Source organism: Amblyraja radiata, chromosome 2, assembly GCF_010909765.2.
Source record: "Amblyraja radiata isolate CabotCenter1 chromosome 2, sAmbRad1.1.pri, whole genome shotgun sequence".
In the NCBI taxonomy this organism is placed as follows: Eukaryota; Metazoa; Chordata; class Chondrichthyes; order Rajiformes; family Rajidae; genus Amblyraja; species Amblyraja radiata.
In genome coordinates this window covers 10,447,593-10,469,923 of record NC_045957.1, presented here as the reverse complement: position 1 = coordinate 10,469,923, position 22,331 = coordinate 10,447,593, and the positions used below count along the sequence as shown (strand labels likewise).

Here is a 22,331-nt window from a genome sequence, read left to right as displayed (position 1 = left end):
CGCTGTAAGGCAACACCTCTACTGCTGCACCACCCTGCCGGGTTGGTAAAAACATAAACTGTAAAAGAATTACAGTGTTCTTTTTATGAAACGTTGTTAGCAAAAAGTGATCATTCTAAACATTTAAGCAAAACAGGACCTAATTATTTTGGGGAAACAAGGAACTGCAGATGCTGGTTGACAAAAAAGGACACAAAGTGCTGAAGTAATTCAGCGGGTCAAGCAGCAACTCCGGAGAACATGAATGGGTGACGTATCTGGAGCATCCAGGGAAAATCCACTGCCGTGCCACTGTGACTTTTTACTTTCAAACAAAAAGATGAATGAGCTAATATATCAGAATGAACACACTCTAGAGGTAGCAACCATCTATGGATGAACATGTTTTCATTTAATATTTTATTAGTGTTGTACAGATGTGCAAATTATTTACAAGATTGACACCTGGCAGATGTGAAGCAAACAATTCCCCAATGAGCCTATAATGCATTACAATTCACTCATTCTGAAACATTTATAATAATCGAGATGTAACATTTGAAATAATTATCTAAGTTTTCTAATAAAAACGCAGATCTTCAGGGCAAGCAAAAAATGCATTTTTTATGTAAACAAATCTTCTGATATCTTCTCCCAACAGCTTCAAAGCCTAGGGATTCAAACATAATAGTCTCTATGGCATGTTTTTCATACAAGACTACATGCCAACTCCTTAACATATTCATCTGGCCTACTCCTTTGGTGTGGTGGAAATGTGGCTGCAGATATTTTTGATGTAACTTGAACTTCCAAACTTGTTGCACAACTGAAGATCATCAAATGTTTCCCTCTGCAATACGTAAACCAAGGCGACGGCTTTGCTAACCGTAAAATAATAATCCACTGACACAGCATAACCTTCCCATAACATTTGATCCAGATCATCATTTCCTTCCTTCCTAACCACTCCCCCTTGAATGAAACGAAAACAAATTAAGTTGCACTCCAGCAAAACCAGCATTCTGCTGCATAGACTGAATCTTATTACATTTGCGAATTCTTTGATCATTCCTGGCCCAGTCATATCCCAAAGCGCCTCTAGCACACCAAGGCCTCTACTTCCTTAGAAGGCTGAGGAAGTTCGGCATGTCCCCTACAACTCTCACCAACTTCTACAGATGCGCCACAGAAAGCATTGTATCGGGACGCATCACAGCTTGGTTTGGGAACAGCTCCATCCAAGACCGCAAGAAATTGCAGCGAATCGTGGACGCAGCCCAGACCATCACACAAACCAACCTCCCTTCCATTGACTCCATTTATACCTCATGCTGCCTCGGCAAGGCCAGCAACATAATCAAGGACGAGTCGCACCCTGGCCACTCCCTCTTCTCCCCTCTCCCATTGGGCAAAAGGTATAGAAGTGTGAAAACGCACACCACCAGATTCAGGGACAGTTTCTTCCCAGCTGTTATCAGGCAACTGAATCATCCTACCACAACCAGAGAGCAGTGCTGAACTACTATCTACCTCTTTGATGACTCTCGGACTATCCTTGATTGGACTTTACCTTGTACTAGACGTTTATCATGTATCATGTGTTCCCTTTATCATGTATCCGTACGCTGTAAATGGCTCAATTGTAATCATGTATTTTCTTTCTGCTGACTGGTTAGCACGCAACAAAACGTGGGACGACAGATGGCACAATGGGCTAAGTGTTCGGCTGGCGACCGGAAGGTAGCCGGTTTGAATCTCGCTTGGAGTGCATACTGTCGTTGTGTCCTTGGGCAAGACACTTCACCCACCTTTGCCTGTGAGTGAATGTGTGTGAGTGATTGGTGGTGGTCGGAGGGGCCGTAGGCGCAGATTGGCAGCCACGCTTCCGTCAGTCTGCCCCAGGGCAGCTGTGGCTACAGAAGTAGCTTACCACCACCGAGTGTGACTGAGGAGTGAATGAATAATGCGATGTAAAGCGTCTTGAGTATTAGAAAGGCGCTATATAAATCCCATCCATTATTATTATTATTATTAAAACCTTTTCACTATACCTCGGTACACGTGACAATAAACTAAACTGAAACAAGGTTTATGTCATCAGATAAGCCGACTGCCCAAATAGCACACAGTAACTTACATCTGCACAGCACAGCATAGCATCTTTTGTTCTGACCTAATGTATAATCCTGTAAGTAAGATGACAGTCTGTGCAGTGATGACATTACTTCTATTTGAGAATGCTCAGCAGGCCCGTCTAAATAATAGGAAAGGGTAATGATATTTAGAGTAGTACCCGGCCTCTATCCTTCAATTGCCTGAAAATTATTGTGCCATTTATTTAATAAGAATAATGCTTTTTCATTTTAAGGTCTGCTTAGAGAAATGTAATCAATCACTCCTTAGAACAAATAGCCAGCGATTTTAAGGTAAACAAGAAAGAAATAAGATCTTTATTTTTGTTGAATATTATTGAGCACTGAAGGATTAATTTGGGTCTTGCATTTGAGTCAAATTTGGCTTAATTGCCATGTCTGTCTGCTTCATGGAAAAGTGAACAGTGGAAATTAAGCACGGGCTTAGGGACAAATGAATCTTCAATAAAACATGTTGTGGAAATGCAGCGAGGCAATGATTTGCTCGAAAGAAAGTATTTGATCGTCCTAGATTGATCTGTGGCCTGAAAAGAGAAAAAGAAGGGTCTTGAAGTCTGAGGAAGGGTCTCGACCCGAAACGTCACCCTTTCCTTCTCTCCAGAGATGCCGACTGAGTTCTCTCAGACTTCCTCCAGCATTTTGTGTCTATTTTCGAGGGAAAAAGAAACTCTAACCTCAGTTAAAAGATTGAAATATCAACCTGAAAATTCTAGAAATTCCATGCTAACCTGCTGGCATTTTCACAAGTAACTATGTGGCAATTTGCGACAGTCCGTGACCCTTGGACTATCCTTGATCGGACTTTGCTGGCTTTACCTTTCACTCAAAGTTATTCCCTTATCATGTATCTGTACAGTGTAAATGGATCGATTGCCATAAACATATTTCACTGTGAACAAGCAACTGTTGTGCCATTGAAGCAGACAGATATCTATAAGAGGAGTCATTTACAAAAAATATCCTGTTGATTACTGACTGAAATAAATACTGACTAAATTTATTTATATTTATTTATGTATCGTCTTTCCGCTGACTGGTTAGCACGTAACAAGAGATTTTCACTGTACCTCGGTACACGTGACAATAAACTAAACTAAACTAAACTAAACTATGCACAAAGAGAGATCCACTCCATCGAGTTGTCAGAGGACAAGTGGGTCCAAAGTAGGAATTAATGAACAATCGCAGGATGGTCACTTGGAATTCCTCAACGACCACACAACTGATTGCTGGAAATCCCTTGATTGTGCGTTGATGTTTAACTCCTTGTGGGGTCCAAGAGCAGAAGAAAAACTACAGATTTCCCGCCGTTTTGATCCGGGCATTTCACCGACTGTTCCTGCACTAAGATAGAAACAAAAAGCTGGATACACCACCTCATTCTCACCCAACAAACAGCTAACAATGGCCTGTTTCCTTTATCATCATTACTTTTTTGCATATCTTTCATTGAGTTAGTTTAGTTTATTGTCACGTGTACCGAGGTGAATAGAATCGATCCATTTACAGTGTATAGATACATGATAAGGGAATAACAGTTAGTGCAAGGTAAAGCCAGTAAAATCCAATCAAGAGTAGTCCAAGGGTCACCAAAGAGGTAGAGAGCAGTTCAGCCCTACTCCAGCTACTCAGATACTCCAGCATTTTGTGTCCATCTTTGGTGTAAAACAGCATCTGCAGTTCCTTCCTACACATACCAATTCATAGCCTCATCATGAATAATGTTCTTTCAAGAGTTTAAACAGAAACATTAATTCCACTTGTCCCATAAATGCACTTCTCTAAGACTTCCTGGGTTGGGGTAATTCATTAGTAAATGCAGTTTACATTTAGTTTTAATTAATGAAATCCTGCTTTCAGTGCACTATAATAAATGTGTGAGATCCTGAATCATTTTAAAAGAGCAAAATGAAAATACATAATATGACACACATAAGGACCAATATCTTGATCAAGTTCCAGAACGAAGGTCAACAGAGCTCACTGCTAAACGAAACCTCCCTTCCATTGACTCCATCTACACTTCAAGCTGCCTCGGCAAGGCCACCAGCATAATTAAGGACCAGTCTCACTCCGGGTACGCCATCTTTGTGTCTATCCTCTATTGAAGGTCTTATGAGTCGTGTCCAATTCGTGAGTGAAATTCATCCACACATTCCTGCTGTCTTTGTCCTTCTCGCTGGTCCTGCCAAAAAAAAACCATGGAAAGCAAAGTTTAGGGTTTTTTTAAATTTAGAGATACAGCGAGCAAACAGGCCATTCGGCCCACTGCGGCTGCACTGACCAGCGATCCCCACATGCTAACACTATCCTACACACACTAGGAACAATTTTTACATTTACCAAGCCAATTAACCTGGTATGCCTTTGGAATGTGGGAGGAAACCGAAGATCTCGGAGAAAACCCACACAGGTCACGGGGAGAGCGTATAAACTCCGTGCAGACAGCACCCGTAGTCGGGATCGACCCCGGGTCTCCAACTATACCGCTGCGCCACCGTGCCACCATAGGGTAGGCAGTGCACAGCATAATGCAAGTTTGTGGTTGAGAATGGGCTGATAATCAAACCACGTTTGGAGTTGCTAATGCAGGAGTAGTTGAACTGCATAACATTTGGGGAGAATCTCAATAAAGATGTGAAGGAGAACCATGCTGGGTTCCAATTCTACAGACTAAGCAGATCATCAAATAACCCTTGCTTTCCCTCTCTCCCCATCACTCCCGCATTCTAGTTCTCCGACTAGTTTCACTGCCCTCCTGATAACATTTTACTGACTGCATGCCTCGTTGTCACCTTCCCCTCAGCTAATAATGACCCATTCTATTTTTTCCTTATTTTTGTCCCCTTGGATCTCTCATTTTCACACCTTACCCTTCCATATCTCTATGTCCCTCTCCCTTGACTCTCAGTCTGAAGAAGGGTCTCGACCCGAAAGTTCACCCATTCCTTCTCTCCAGAGATGCTGCCTGTCCCGCTGAGTTACTCCGGCATTTTGTGTCTATCTCTAAACTGTGAAATATGACATGCTAGGTGGTCACAGTTTGTGCCATACAAATTCCGTTTTCCGAATGGCCAATAGCCGCATCCCCAGATTCCCATGGATTCATCGGCGAGAATCCTTTGCAACAAACACCCATCGGATATTGAACAGAGCAGCAGCATTGACTTCCTTCTTCCAGTGACTTCCTGTAGTGGGACACTACTGTTGCAAAGTGTAAATGTGGCCATCCGCACTCCCCAGCCGTTTTCACGAGACCCTGATTTCCTTTTGAAAGTTGAATGAAATTTATGCCCTTGTTATCTGAACCGGACAAAGTGCTCTCCAACTTCAGTTTCCGAAAATAACTCGCAGACTAATTTAATTTAAAACAGTGCTTCAATTTGCTCACTTTATTCAGCTTATCGTCATTCACCTCTATACACCTACCCTTTTTTACGAGCCTCAACTCAAGGTTAAAGAGCTCTCGTTTTGACGCTCAGTTTCGATCTTGGTACTGAAGCTGGGATTGAGCTCCTGGCCTTTCTCTACACTCCCTGTGGGATTTGCATGATTTTCCTCACGGTGATGAGATTTCAACATAGCATTCAGCAAAGTGGCAGTTTCTACATTTTCGAAGAACTAATCTGTTAACTTCATTGACAAATGCTCCAACGTGACTGAGCGTGCTTGGTGATTAGACTTATTATTAATCAGATCTTTCAGCTTCAGCTGCGATTATATATTTTTCCAATCTATTGTACGAATATAGTTTGCTGGTAATCCGTCTTGTGATAAAGTACTTAGTAAATCTCTGTACGTAACATGTTGCTCAGTATTAGATTAATTCATGTCCCTAGTGGAGGGATTGTAAGTGTGGATGGAAATGAAGAGGGAGAGTAGAGCAGGGAAGATGGAGAGGTTTGCCTGATTGTCACATCTTTCCATGCGATACATTTTACCAACCTTCCATCACCAAATCGACCAAAGATTCTTCCTCCATTTCATTTGTCCTTTGCCCATTTCTACAATCCTCTTGTAGGCAAATGTGTTCTGATCGTTTGTGAAAAGAGGTGCAGAGATCAGGGAAATTCAGTTTATTGTCATGTGTACCAAGGTACAGCGAGAAGTTTCTGTTGCGTGCTAACCAGTCAGATAAAGCCAGCAAAGACAGTCCGAGGGTCGCCAATGAGGTAGATAGTATTTCAGAACTGCTCTCTAATTGCTGTAGGATAGCACAGTTCCCTGATAACAACTGGGAAGAAACTGTCCCTGAATCTGGTGGTGAGCGTTTTCACACTGCTATACCTTTTCCCGACGGGAGAGGGGAGAAGAGGGAGTGGCCAGGGTGCGACTCGTCTTGATTATGCTGCTGGCCTTGCCGAGGCAGCGTGAAGTATAAATTAAGTTAATGGAAGGGAGGTTGGTTTGTGTGACAGTCTGGGCTGAGCCCACAATCCGCTACAATTTCTTGTGTTCTTGGAAGGAGCTGTTCCCAAACCAAGCTGTGATGTCCAAAGTTGTGCCTCTGTGCGCTACAAGCTGGTAGTGCAGCTGCTTACCAAGCCCACGTGTGGCCTGAACAACGTAGAATTAGCTTTGATTTGTAATCAATGTCTGTTATTCAGCATATCTTCTTCATAACCAATTTTTCAGCGTTGTAGATCATTATAAACAACAATTTATTGCTTCCTTTGAAACAACTCTATGACTAAAATAGTCTATGAATAGGGTGTCACGGTGGCGCAGCGGTAGAGTTACTGCCTTACAGTGCCAGAGACCCAGGTTCGATCCTGACTACTGGTGCTGTCTGTACAGTGTTTGTACATTCTCCCTGTGACCTACGTGGGTTTCCTCCAGGATCTTCGGTTTCCTCCCACACTCCAAAGACGTACAGGTTTGTAGGTTAATTGGCAACTGTTAGTTGTCCCTATTATCTGAAGGATAGTGTTAATGCGCGGGGATCGCTGGTCAGAACGGGCTCAGTGGGCCGAAGGTCCTGTTTCCGTGCTGTATCTCTATAAACTAAACTAAACTAAACTAGACTGGATGTTTCATTCTCTGTCCAAAATAGCCGTCGACATGATTTAACATGCCCAGAAACAATACTCTACCATAGTATCTACCATTAGACCCCAGATCACTGATTGTATTTGAACAAATTTAACTGAAAAAATAATGGAAGAATATCCCTTCCAGGAACATCACCTATCCATGTTCCCCAGAGACGTTGCCTGACCTGCGGAGTTATGCCAGCATTTTGTGAATACCTTTGGTATAAAGCAGCATCTGCTGTTCCTTTTTTATTAATAAAATAAAAGTTGTTTTGTCAAAATATGATCTTAATTGTAAACTTGTGCTTGGGAAAGAGATTATAATATTCAGAAATGTCTTTAATCTGTCGTAATTGTGTTTAGAAATTTATGATAGAGCGGGATTGGTAAGAATTAGTTTGCTGTCAAGATTGGTCTTGCAAATACTGATAAGACCTCTTTCATTCTAAGCTGTACCATTAGTCAGATGCTAAAAGCTCGTCTAAAATTAAATTGCAGCATTGTCCTTTCAAAAATTACTTTGAAAAAGCTTTTATAAATTTTGTCTTTGATCTTTAGGTTAATTCTGCACGGATCTCAAAATGTTTTTGGCTGTGATAAATATTTAATTCTCACTGCCTGCATTTACAGTTTTCTGATATTGGATTAATTTTAACTGCTTATAAAGGGATTAAATCTTTGTCCCTGCTTGCTTGCAGTTGGAGCTCTGTTGCATGATTTAGCTTGTGTGACTATAGTTATGCGGTTGCCGTAAGGGGGAACCAACTGGTTGTACTGGAGAAAATATCATCTGTTGTTGATTAGTCAGCAAGGACATGTGTGCAAAAGGCATGTTTTTAATGTTTATCAGATTTTTATATTGATCAGAGCCGTGAATGCCGGGCATAGCTGGTTAAAATGTAAAACTGGATGTCCTGAGAATCAAAGGAAAGTGGGAAGTGCCGCATAGATAGATGGAAAAGGTTTTGATTTTGGTTTTCTCCGGAGCATTAAAATGCATTTTAATGCTCTGTGAACACAGTTAGAAGTAATTCCAAGCAAGCCGCAAACTGGGCATATGACACCAGGGAGGTGTGTAATCTCACATTCCACTAGGTAACCAAAGAATTAATTTTCCTTTCATAATGTTTTTACACTCTTGTCTTACCCCATTAACCATTTGAGCTTGGCATCATATTTCGCTCATTCGATTATATAAGAAGGCACAAACTTCACCAGTAACTAGGTGTCCCAATTATTCTTAATACAGTGTGTCCGTTTTGAATTGTAATATTTTCTCGAAAGCATCTGTTAATGATTAAGTGACATATATTTTCCAGTTCATACTATATAAAAATGCAGTTCCAGGCAATAGCATTTCCAATGCATCGTAAATAATCAGCCCTCTTTTCATCTTCAACAATTATCACGATATATATCCAATATGCCTTCCAATTATTTCTAAACTTTTTCTCGCTAGGAGCTGTTATTTTTAGCCTATCAATCTTGCACGTCTATAATTTTCAAACAAAGACCTTTTGTGAAATAAAAATACGCCCACACTTTCCAAAGACATGAACCTAATAGTTTGGTGGATGTCTCCTGTTCTAGCTTGACAGTATATATTTTTTGTTTCGTCCGAATGTCATTTATTCAATCTGAATAGTTGTTGCAGAATAGAAAATGCACAGGCATCAGAAAACTATGGTCAGCGATTTTATTTCTTCCCATAACCTTCGGGAATCTGATAAAGGGTTCAACCTAAAATGTTAAACATGGTTTTTTTTTTGCAGTTCCAATTTGCCTACTTCGCATTTCTATTTTCTCTCCATGTTTATACATAGAGCAACCCTGGAGCAATAATGGAAGAAAAGGGATGTCTGACACTATGTTTGGATTTGCAGGTTATTGGAAGGTTGAATACATTGCTTGAAGATAATTACACCTCTTAAATAAGCACATTGGTTTGGGAAGTAATCCGGGAAAGGACTTTGAAAGGGGGGCATTTCTCTTCAGAGAAATGGCATTCGATTAGTTAAACGAAACCACTTCTCCAGAGCTTAACACTTTAATGCAGGCAGATCTGTCAGTCGAGTACAATGCAATGCATTGTTGGGATTGTGCCGATTATTCTTTTTCAATTATCCTCTAATTTCTAGTTTGCCTTTTCCTATGGAGATACATTTCTCATTCATTTCACTTAGTAGTGGCAATTAAATGCACATACCTTTCTTCAAGCAGTTTTCAGTTTAGTTTAGAGATCCAGCGCTTACGCAGGCCCTTCAGCCTACCGAGTCCGCGCCGACCAGCGATCCCCGCACACCAACACTATCCTACACACAATAGGGACAATTTATACCAAGCCAATCAACCTACAAACCTGTACCTCTTTGGACCGTGGGAGGAAACCGTTCTCAGAGAAAACCCACGCGGTCACAGGGAGAACGTACAAACTATGTACATACAGCGCCCGTAGTCAGGATCGAACCTGGGTCTGCGGCGCTGTAAGCGCTGTAAATGCCCCTGTCCCACTTAGGAAACCTGAACGGAAACCTCTGGAGACTTTGCGCCCCACCCAAGGTTTCCGTGTGGTTCCCGGAGGTTTTTGTCAGTCTCCCTACCTGCTTCCACTACCTGCAACCTCCGGCAACCACCTGCAACCTCCGGGAACCGCACGGAAACCTTGGGTGGGGCGCAAAGTCTCCAGAGGTTTCCGTTCAGGTTTCCTAAGTGGGACAGGGGCATTAGGCAGCAACTCTACTGAAGCAGAAGCTAGAGCACGTCCACAATGATGACTAATCCATTCATTTAAACCAAAAGGCAGCTTTGTTTGTATACCAATGCTTCCCCATTTGGCCGATGGAGGTGGGGCAATAATGATCCTGGAAACCTGTGTGAGAGATAGGCAGAAAAAGTATTTCAAAGACTGGGTTTATATGGTTTAAGTTTCACCGATTAGAGCAATGTGCTTGTTGGTGGCAACTTTTAACCTGTAGGTACCAGCATCTGTAATTCTCCCAAGTGCATTCTGTGTGAAGAAGGATCCCGACCCGAAAAGTCACCAATCCATGTTCTCCAGGGATGAAGCCCGACCCGTTAAGTTACTCCAGCACTTTGTGTCTTTGTCCGTATTCCAGTTAGTTAATTAAGTAAAGATGAGGCAATGAATATATTACTTGGTACACACATAATGCTTGGCCCAGTAAAAATCATTTTAGCCTTTTAACACTCTGTAGTGTAAATATTAGAAGGCAATGACTTTCTCATAATTATTATTTATATAAAATCCAAAGGCAATCTGGTAAAGTTTATCACATGCAGTACAGAATCCATGTATATTTTAATTATTAACGGAAGTGCTTCTATTGGTGATGTTGCAGGTTGATGGAACATCAGAACGTGAATGATTTTTATTTTGTCGAATTTGGAGTACATGATTTGAAATCAGCATGTGGATTGTTTATTACTTATCTCTGAAGAAGCGTCTCGACCCTAAACGTCACCTGTTCCTTCTATCCGGTGATGCTGCCTGCCCCGCTGAGTTGCTCCAGCATTTTGTGTCCATCTTCTCTTTTTTCCAGAAGATAAGACCTTGTCCTGCATAGGGGCCAGGACGCATGTCTGCGAGTGGGTGGCGGGCCACATCCATCACGTGTACACATGGTTCCCGCCCCCATCCCGCCCTGGATGGCAGGCATTAAATCATGTGTTCACAGAAGGTGCGTGGCCATGCCGGCGGCTTTGCGCAGGACGCAGTACAGCCAGAGTTCGGACGCGCTCGGGGGGGGCGGATGATTACGGGGGGGAAAATCCGTCTGCGGGCCGGATGATTTCAGGTTACGGGCAACATTCGGCCCAGGGGCCGTAGGTTGTCGACCCCTGATCTAAATGCTCCCTTCAAAATAATTTTGGACTTTGCTTTGACAATAGGCTGCAGTGGAAAAATTCTACACATTAGGGTTTGTCAGGACAGTATTCTAATCCCTCCTCATCTTAATCTTAATTTGTGATTATCAGATGCTATGACCTCTGGTCCTAGACTCTTCCACCAGCAGAAACATCCTTTCCACATCCACTCTATCTATGTCTTTCATTATCCACTGGAGAATAATTTAGCCAACCAGGTCCCTTTAGCATTCACACACCTCCACTCATTTTTCTCGTGATGTTTCTCCTGTGCAGCTTATTATTATTAGCGACGCAGTGGTGCCAGTTTCCAACGGGAACGGTGACGGACGCACCGCATCTCTGTCCTCCAGTTGTTGCGGACTCCGCCGCTGGAAGTATAGGATTTTGGTCTGTGTGTTTTATCATCATTCCTTACAATGCTATGTACAACAGTGATCTTAACATCTACTGAAGTGTGGATGGCCGTTGGCTCATCCGCCCTTTGACAGGTCTTGCTTTTGGTCCTGCTGGGGGTCCACAGCCCCCTCCTCACCTGGCAAACCAGGTGGGGGAGACGGTTTAGTCGCCAACTATCCAACCATGGAGCAGGTAGCACGGGATTATATCCGTGGCGGGGGAACTCCCCCCGACCTGACCTGATCACGACCACGTTTCATGCTTGACATTAGTGGTTATCATTTTTTATCACTTCTCCTGATGTCTTCAAGAGAGTTAGATTTAGCCCTTTGGGCCAATGTAATCAAGGTATATGGGGAGAAAGCAGGAACGGGGTACTGATTTAGGATGATCAGCCATGATCATATTGAATGGCGGTGCTGGCTGGAAGGGCCGGATGGCCTACTCCTGCACCTATTTTCTATGTTTCTATGACATAAAAATACAGGACCACAAATTCACAAGTGAAAGGAGTAGAATGAGTCCATTCGGCCCATCGAGTCTACTCTGCCATGGCTGATCTCTGCCTCCTAATCACATATTGCTGCCTTCTCTCCGTAACCCTTGACACCTTGACACCTTGTTCCAAACATCCCCCGGTAGAATTGCTCTGTCCATTTAGACCCTTTCTCAGAGCCGTGGGAAGCACTCGCTCAGGGACATACTTGTCAATATTATTAATGATCTGAAATAGTTCCAGTGAGATCCTCTTTTCGCTACCTCTTATCCAGTGAGAACATGCACTTCAATTTGTTACTTAAATTTGTGCCATCTTGCACTCATCCTCTTGTTGTGGTCAATGCCTTCTTCCTTCTTCATCTACCTAAGTCAAGAGTCAAGAGTGTTCTATTGTCATGTGTCCCAGATAGAACAATTAAATTCTTACTTGCTGCAGCACAACACAATATGTAATCATAATAAATAATATGATTAACCAGAGAGAGAGAAAAAAAAGAGTTAATTGTGTATATATATACATACTCACATAGGTACACAAAAATGCTGGAGAAACTCAGCGGGTGCAGCAGCATCTATGGAGCGAAGGAAATAGGCGACGTTTCGGGCCGAAACCCTTCTTCAGACTTGCTGCAGCACAACAGAATATGTAATCATATCTGAAGAAGAGCGGTCTGAAGAAGGGTTTCGGCCCGAAACGTCGCCTATTTCCTTCGCTCCATAGATGCTGCTGCACCCGCTGAGTTTCTCCAGCATTTTTGTGTACCTTCGATCTTCCAGCATCTGCAGTTCCTTCTTGAATACATACTCACATATGTGTGTGTGTGTATATATATATATATACATACACACACACACATGCATACATATATATATATATATATATATATATATATATATATATATATGTATATATGTGTGTGTGTATATATGTATGTATATATGTGTGTGTGTGTGTATATATATATATATATATACACACTCACATATATATACACATATATACACATATATATACACACACACACATATATATATATATATATATATGTGTGTGTGTGTGTGTGTGTATATATATGTGTGTATGTGTGTGTATATACACACACACACACACACACACACACACACACACACACACACACACACACACACACACACACGCATACATACATACTCAAAAAACAAACAATAACAGTGCAATAATAATATGATGGCTGCAGGGAAGAAGCTGTTCCTGAACTTGGACGTTACAGTTCTCAGGTTCCTGTACCATCTTCCCGATGGCAGTGGTGAGATGAGTGTGTGGCCAGGATGATGTGGGTCTCTGATGATGTTGGCTGCCGTTTTGAGGCTTGCCGTTGACAAGCATCGTGCTTGATGGTTTCTGGTAAATAATGAGAGCAGGATCAGCTTCCATGGTCTGAAGAAGGGTCTCGACCCAAAACATCACCTGTTCCTTCTCTCCAGAGATGCTGCCTGACCGGCTGAGTTACTCCAGCTTTTGTGTCCATCTACAGGAAGGACGTGATAGCATTAGAAAGAATGTAGAAGTGATTCACCAGGATGTTGAAAATCAAACTTCAGGAAGAACTCAATGCAACAAGCAGCATCTGAAGAGACAAAGGGATGGTTTGCATTTTGAGTCAGACCCTGCATCAAGACCAGTTTATACTTTGTTCCAGATTTTGCAAATGCATACAGTGCCCTCCATAATGTTTGGGACAAAGACCTATCATTTAATTATTTGCCTCTGTACTCCACAATTTGGGTATTGTAACAGAAAAAAAATCACATTTTTTAAAGTGTACATTGTCAGATTTTACTAAAGGCCATTTTTATACATTTTGGTTTCACCATGTGGAAATTACAGCAGTGTTTATACATCGTTCTCCCATTTCAGGGCACCATAATGTTTGGGACACAGCAATTTCATGTAAATGAACGTAGTCATGTTTAGTATTTTGTTGCATCTCCTTTGCATGCAATGACTGCTTGAAGTCTGCGATTCATGGACATCACCAGTTGCTGGGTGTCTTCTCTGGTGATGCTCTGCCAGGCCTGTATTGCAGCCATCTTCAGCTTATGCTTGTTTTGGGGGCTAGTCCCCTTCAGTTTTCTCTTCAGCATATAAAAGGCATGCTCAATTGGGTTCAGATCGGGTGATTGACTTGGCCACTCAAGAATTGACAATTTTTTAGCTTTGAAAAACTCTTTGTTGCTTCAGCAGTATGTTTGGGATCATTGTCTTGCTGTAGAATGAACCGCCGACCAATGAGTTTTGAGCCATTTGTTTGAACTTGAGCAGATAGATGTGTCTATACACTTTGGAATTCACGATGCTACTACCATCAGCAGTTGTATCATCAATGAAGATAAGTGAGCCAGTACCTTCAGCAGCCATACATGCCCGGGCCATAACACCCCCACCACCGTGTTTCACAGACGAGGTGTTCTATGCTTTGGATCTTGGGCAGTTCTTTCTCTCCTCCATGCTTTGCTCTTGCCATCACTCTGATATGTTAATCTTCGTCTCATTTGTCCACGTCCTTTTTCCAGAACTGTGATTGCTCTTTTAAGTACTTCTTGGCAAACTGTATCCTGGCCATCCTATTTTTGTGGCTAACCAGTGGTTTGCATCTTGCAGTGTAGCCGCTGTATTTATGTTCATGAAGTCTTCTGCGGACAGTGGACATTGACAAATCCACACCTGACTCCTGAAGAGTGTTTCTGATCTGTCGGACAGGTGTTTGGGGCTTTTTCTTTATTATAGAGACAATTATTCTGTCATCAGCTGTGGAGGTTTTCCTTGGCCTGCTAGTCCCTTTGCGATTAGTAAGCTCACCAGTGCTCTCTTTCTTCTTAATGATGTTCCAAACAGTTGATTTTGGTAAGCCTAAGGTTTGGCTGATGTCTCTCTAACAGTTTTATTCTTGTTTCTTAGTCTCATAATGGCTTCTTTGACCTTCATTGGCAGAACTTTGGTCCTCATGTTGATAAACAGCAATAACAGTTTCCAAAGGTGATGGAAAGGCTGGAGGAAAGACTCGGTGCTGAGAGCTCTCTTAAACCTGCATTAAGGAGGCAATTAAATACACCTGAGCAATTACAAACGCCTGTGAAGCCATGTGTCCCAAACATTATGGTGCCCTGAAATGGGGGGGACTATGTATAAACACAGCTGTAATTTCGACATGGTGAAACCAAAATGTATAAAACTATCCGACTAGAGACGGAAATTAGCTACTGATTGGCTACAATCTCGCATATTTACATGCAAATGTTCATTAATATGCACTGTCGCTATAAACAAATTATTATTATTATTATTATTATTATTATTATTATTATTATTATTATTATTATTATTATTATTATATTATTATTATTATTATTATTATTATTATTAATAAAATCTGACAATGTGCACTTTAACCACATGTGATTTTTTTCTATTACAAATCTCAAATTGTGGAGTACAGAGGCAAATAAATAAATGATGGGTCTTTGTCCCAAACATTATAGTGGGCACTGTACCTTTCCACTCTTTCTTTTGTGTTAATAAGACAATTTTCTATCCATAATATTACAGCTAGTGGGCTTGATCTTGATTGCAAGCCTATTATGCGGTTTTGCATTCATATAAATGTATTAAATCAAGAGCATTTTCCACATCAATATCAATGGCTTTTTTTTCTCTTTGACCCTCTCCGTTACTTCATTCAAATACACTATTAAGGTATTGAAATATAATATTTCTAATAATCCCATGCACACTTTATCCAAAAAGTTATCTGTGTGTCTGCTAGTCCTGTCCCTGATTATTATTTTTCACACTTTCCCCATCATTTGAAGCTTCTTCTTCTTATCGAGTCCACACACAAGATTAGAAGTTGTTCAGCCAGAGCTGAACACACTCCTCGGCATCTGCACACAATGGTGTCTGTCTTGTCGCTTCTTGTGCTTCTTGTGTGTGGTGGTGGAACGATTGGTGGAAACAGGGCCGCGACGTGAACGCTCTTCCCTTGACCCCATTTGAAGCTGTAATGACGGGTCTGCAGTTGCTTGGCTTATTCCTTCACATTTTCTTTGGACAAGGGAAAAACATTTGTAATTCTCCAGTGCCGATGAACCACCACACATCTACATATAAATGTTTGGCAGATTGTGGCCAGGACATTGTGTGGCACGGTGGCGCAGCGGTAGAGTTGCTGCTTTACAGCGCTTGCAGCGCCGGTGACCCGGGTTCGACCCCAACTACGGGTGCTGTCTGTGCGGAGTTTGTTCGTTCGCCCCGTGACCTGCGTGGGTTTTCTCCGAGGTCTCCCGTTTCCTCCCACACTTCAATGACGTACAGGTTTGTAGGTTACTTGGCTTGGTGTAATTGTAAATTGTCCCTAGTGTGTGTAATGTGCGGGGATCACTGGTCGGTGCGAACTCGGTGGACCGAAGGGCCTGTTTCCGTGTTGTATCTCTAAACTAAACTAAACATGTTTAACTTCCTCTAATACTTCCTCAGCAACGCACCTGCCCCAGGTGATTCATTGCAGTTAGTACTTTGTTTTCTATTTTTAGACCATTGCACAATTTCCTTTGCAGAGAGTGCAACAACATGTGCTTCCTTCAGAAATGTGGATGTAAAGTACACATTCAGAATCTGTGGCTCCCAGAGCAGGTTTCCTTTTTTTGACTCTGACCAGTCCAACTCTCCACTTGTCATGCTTTTCCTGTTTACATGCTTGCAATATGTTTTGGAATTTCCTTTCATGTTATGCAGCCAATCTTTTCCCATGCTTTCTTTCCCTACTTCTCTTATTTTCTTTCTGACTCTCCTTCTGGACTTTGTGTATTCTTTGTTGAAATGCAACAGTTACCATTGATCAGTATGAATAATCAGTCTGAAGAAGGGTCTCGACCCGAAACGTCGCCCATTCCTTCTCTCCAGAGATGTTGCGTGTCCCGTCTTCGATCAGTGTGAATACTCAGTTCTTACCTTCCTTCAGCTAACGATGATCTATTCTCCGTTTTCCTTGAGCTTCGTCCCCTTTGATGCCTTGTTTTCGCACCTTACCCGTCCATATCTCCATGCCTCCCTCTCCCCTGACTCTTAGTCTGAAGAAGGGTCTCGACTAGAAATGTCACCCTTTCCTGCTCTCCAGAGATGCTGCCTGACCCGCTGAGTTACTCCAGAATTTGTGTCTACCGATTTAAACCAGCACCTGCAGTTCTTTCCTACACTTGTTGCCTGTCGCACTGAGCTACTCCGGCATTTTGTGTCTGTTTACCAGTATGAAGTTTATTCTGCAACCTATTCACCCATTCCACCAGTATGTTGATATCTCCTTGAAGTCCATTGTTGACTGTTAACATCCTTGAAGTCTATAACTTGCTTTTAACAATCTGGCATCTATCAAAAGCTTATTTTTTCTGCTTTGATTTACTTTTTCCCTTTTTGATCTTCCAAGAATGTCTATCCTTAATTTTCCCACCCTTCTCCCTTGTGTCCATGTATCTTAAGTGTGTAGCAGAAGCATTACCCTTAGAGAGGGAGCTGCTGATGCTGGAGTCTTGAACAAAGCACAAACTGCTGGAGGAACTCAGTGGGTCAGGCAGCATCTGGGGAGGGAATGTTTAGGCGACGTTTTGAGTCGGGAACATTCTTTCGACTGATTGGAGTTGTGGGTAGAAAGCTGGAAAAGTGAGTTGGGAGTAGGCCAAAGCCTGGCAAGTGATAGGTGGATACTGGCGAGAGGCTTTGTGGCGTAAGTGACAAAGGCTAGACATGACAAGGGGACATGAGGGGTGAAATGTAAAACCAGAGGGAAGGATATAGGTGTCAGGAGAAATAGGGGGTTGGAAGGGAAAAGGGTGACAGGAATGGTAGATGGATATAAAAAGGAGGGGTAGGAGCAGGGTGCCTAGAGACCACCTTTAATATCCTCATTTGCTCAACAGAGAAACAATGAACCGCAGATGCTGGTTTATAAAAAAAAAAGACACACAGTGCTGGAGTAACTCAGCGGGTCAGGAGCATTTCTGGAGAACACGGATAGTCACATTTAGTTTTGAGATTGAGACACAGCCCAGAAACAGGCCCCTCAGCCCACTAAGTCCGCGCCGACCAGCAATCCCCGTACACTGGCACTATTCTACACACTAGGGACAATTTACTTTTTTTTGACCAAATCTGCACCTCTTTGGAGTGTGGGAAGAAACCGGAGCACCCGGAGAAAACCCACGCGGTCACGGGGAGAATATACAAACTCATTGCTCGTAGTCAGGATCGAACCCGGGTCGCTGGTGCTGTAAGGCAGCAACTCTATCACTGCGCAACCGTGCTGCTCCTAGAGGTGGCGTTTTGGGTCCCAACCTCCCTCTGCCTCTCCAGCTCACCGCCTTGTATGAGGACAAGCTTCACCTACTATCAGTACAACCAGTAACATCAACCCTGGGGAAGGCAAGAACTCTGATAGAAACATAGATACATAGACAATAGGTGCAGGAGTAGGCCATTCGGCCCTTCGAGCCAGCACTGCCATTCAATGTGATCATGGCCGATCGTCCAGAATCAGTGCCCCGTTCTTGCTTTCTTTTCCGTTCCTGTTCCCTTGATTCCGTTGGCCCGAAGAGCTAAATCTAACCGTCTCTTGAATAAATGAGGGGATTTTTTCTTAAGATCAAAAGTATACTTGCTGACAGTTATGGCACTGAAGCAAACTCTCGTATAAACTCGAGAAGGCAATCGGCGCGTATTTGTACCACTTGAGGAATATAGTACGGAATTTGCTGTCAGGGGTCGCTCATCGGTCCCTAGACCTGTTCAACTTTTCATTTGGAATGTGGCCAATCAATAGTGGTAAATTGCTGCAAATTAAATTAGCAACAATGAAGGGTCTGGAGACATATTAATCACTTAAATTAGGAAACGGCTTATGTGAAAAAAATAAGATTTATAATCATGAGAAAATAATTCATTAAAAAAATTTAAGTAACAGCTAGACTTAGCTTTGAATATCTTACTTCCTGTTTTTGGTCTGAAGCCGAATTTTGTTTTATTAATTAGATAATTAACTAAAATTCCGAGATGATTGATGGCTGTGTTCAAATTGATTAAGTAATCTGCCGCACTGCCTCTGTGGGACATGATGCGCACCGACCCTTTCAATCCAGAATTGAGATGCAGTGCAGAAAAAGGGGAAAACGACCCGTTTCCAAACACGTTAAAATCGGTCGTAGGTAAACACAAAATGCTGGAGTTAAGGGCCTGTCCCACTTTCACGACCTAATTCAAGACCTCTGCCGAGTTTGCCCTTGACTCATACTCGCAGCATGGTCATCACGAGGTCGTAGGTAGGTCGTGATGCTAGTCGTAGGTACTCATGGCTTCAAGTAGGTCGGGGCATTTTTCTAGCCTGATGAAAAATGTCCACGAGTGAAAAAGGTCGTGAATTAGGTCGTGAAAGTGGGACAGGCCCTTCACTCAGTGGATGAGGCAGCATCGATGGGGAGAAGGAATGGGTGACGTTTCGGGTCAGGACCCTTCTTCAGACTCATAGATGCCTCACCCGCTGAGTTACTCCAGCATTTTGTGTCTACCTTCGATTTTATCCAGCATCTGCAATTCTTTCTTCCCCATTAAAATCGGTCATGTTGTGTTTCCTGCAGAGAATTATTTGATTGTAATTGGACATCTTTGGTTAAACGGTTACCATGTTCAGCAATGTAGAATTTTTGCACATGCATACTACTAGCTGAGTGGTTAATTTCCCACTACACCTTGGTGATTTCCCCAGTATAAATCTGCCATTGTGATGGAGAGAAATTGGAACGGAGCAGAGCCTAATGACGGCCTCATGCCAGCTGGTTCCCTCCTCACTTTGCCTGATTTGCATGGCAGTAAATTAAAAATGAAGCCCAAGTTCTGTCATCTCTGTGGCGAATTGCATTACTGCTTTAACAACGATTTTCCCTTCCCCCCCTTTTCTGCTGCAGCAACAAACTGGCCCCAAGTAACCACGATCGGATACAGAAGCTGAGGAGCGAGTTCCAGCAAGCAAAGCAAGAGGAGCTCGAGGACCGGAGGCGAACATACAGTTTTGAGCAGCCTTGGGTGAGTGTTTAGACTGCAACCATCTGGGGACGGAGGGCAATGGACTTTGACTAACAACAGCACCTCCAAGCGTTGAACCTTGGGCCTCGGTGCGGTAGAGACAGTGAATGAGAAGTCACATTTATATCACCGGCTCACATCTAACCTGTAACCTACATCTGTGGTGCATCATTGATCATTTCTCATCTCATAATGTCATCCCATCATTGTTTGCGTGGCATCAGTTTGTGCGGAGAGAACCCTCTGGTGCTATCCTGATTAACTGGACTAATCCAATCCTCTTCTGGGACAAGCTCTGTCTGAATGAACTAATGAAGCTCGCTGCGTTCCAGACTCGGTGTGTTGAGACTCGACTGCGAAGCTGTGCTAGGTTGGAAACAAAGGGGTGAGGGGGGGCAAGGGAGGGAGAGAAAGAGTCCACCACATGGCTTGTCATTTTCACCAATGAAGTTTGCAAGCATCAGAAAAATGAAGTAGGCTTCCATTATATGTAATGAGTGGACTTGTATTGTGTTGCGTTACAACATGCCTGCCTTATGCGATTGACAAATGTGATTGCTTGTAACAAAATAATTGTGAATAAAATAAAGTAAAGCATGTTTGTTTATAATTTGGGGGTGTATTGATTTAGGAATGCTTGCACCCAACCACGACTGTTAGTTCCAGATCTAACACGATTTGAGAAATGTTCACTGCATGCTCACTGTTTGGTCCCACTGCGAGTTCGTGCCCCACTTTCTTTACCTATCTCGGGGGCTTCAGCTTTAGTCTGCAGTCAGATGAAAACAAAGTGGCAAGCATGTGATACAAAATGGCAGCGCGCATGCAAGTGGACACCTCCAATATGCATGTGTGATAGCTGACTGCCTTAGTTTGGACCAACCTTGTTTGGAGAATGTGAGACAAAAACCAGCAAAAAACAAGCCAGGTTGGGTGTCGAGTCCCAATGAAAGATCACCTGAAGCCATACTACTGTGTTGTATCCCATTTTACTCTCTAAAATGGATCTTCGGAAGTCTTGATAATTATGATTTTTTAATGGTACAAGGGATTGACTATATGTTCTTGTCATCTTTACAAGTTTTGGGTTCCAAAAGTATCACTTGAGTCGGGTGTGTTAGTATGTGTACAATTTGTTTTTAAACCATCTTTTACAACATCACGATGGCATTCTTGAGTTTTTTTTCTAAATTGTTGACTGTAATGTAAGTGCCAATATTCTGCTTTTTATTTCTTGAATCACATTAAAGATAAAATCTGTGTTTTACTTGTTATAGTCTGGGCTTTTGTTTCCATTGCAAAGCAACATTGGTTTTCTTCAAGTGGAAATCTGTGCCTTTTTCCCATTGTGCACAAAATATTTTGTGAGCAGATTTCCGGTGTGTAGACTGTTGACGGAGGGGCGGGGAGGTGGGGGTTGGGGCAGGCGATGGTGGTGGTGGGGGGTAGGGACGAAAAAGCACACAGTCTGGGAACCAGAACTGTGAGAAAAGGTTGGACTCTGAAAGACTTGGAACTTAACCATAGTGGGTCAAAGGGCAAACAATTGTGTATTTTAATTTTATAACCGTTTTAAACAGTTTCCTGTCATGTACAGGCTGGGTTCTGAAGGACAAGGACAATTATCTGGAGGAATAGAATTATTTCCTAAATTGCAGGTTCGGTAGTTTAAATTAGTTGCCAAATCGCAGTTCGCAATTGTATGTGAATGCATTGAAGCAACAAATAAATAATTTTTTTTAATGAACTTTTCTCAACTACCTATTAAAATGGATGGCTTCCAAGTCCGGACTTGGAGTTGGCAAAAAAACTGGCTAATCTAAATGTAGTTGCAAGTCCCATGAAAACCAGGTATTTACATTGATTAATAGCTGTATGGAAAGCTTGTAATCTTATTTTGATTATTTTTGTTCAATATGACCATTTTAATTCATCATGCACAATGTTCCTGTCACTTTGCTTTTTTCCCCCCTCTTTCCCCCACTGGTGTTCTGTTCATTCTGTGAAAACTGGTTGACCATAAATCGTTCTCAGAGGGACTGAGTTGGAGCTGTGCATCCTCATCTTTGGACTTGAGCTCTGCATTCAGAAACAAAGAGACATTTTCTCTTTTTCCCTCTCGTGAAAGACTTTGGCAAATGCTTCCTCGGGCCCTGGCAATATTGTTACGTGGATCCTTACCTATTCAACACAAATGGGCACTAACTTTGAGGTTGTGATCAGACCCTAGGGATAATTCGTTCTGGGTATCTCCACTGTTGGCTGGGACTGCACTCGGAT

At 42.4% G+C, this 22,331-nt stretch overlaps 1 protein-coding gene across 4 annotated transcripts in view; it reads left to right on the top strand.

The window, feature by feature from the left end:
* Positions 1-22,331, top strand: part of pard3 (par-3 family cell polarity regulator) — a 983,322-nt gene that overhangs the window by 943,457 nt on the left and 17,534 nt on the right. For all 4 annotated transcript variants that reach the window (XM_033042021.1, XM_033042037.1, XM_033042013.1 and 1 more), the window contains one exon: positions 19,934-20,051. In XM_033042021.1, the coding sequence (XP_032897912.1) occupies positions 19,934-20,051 (118 nt within the window). The remainder of the gene's footprint in view (positions 1-19,933; positions 20,052-22,331) is intronic.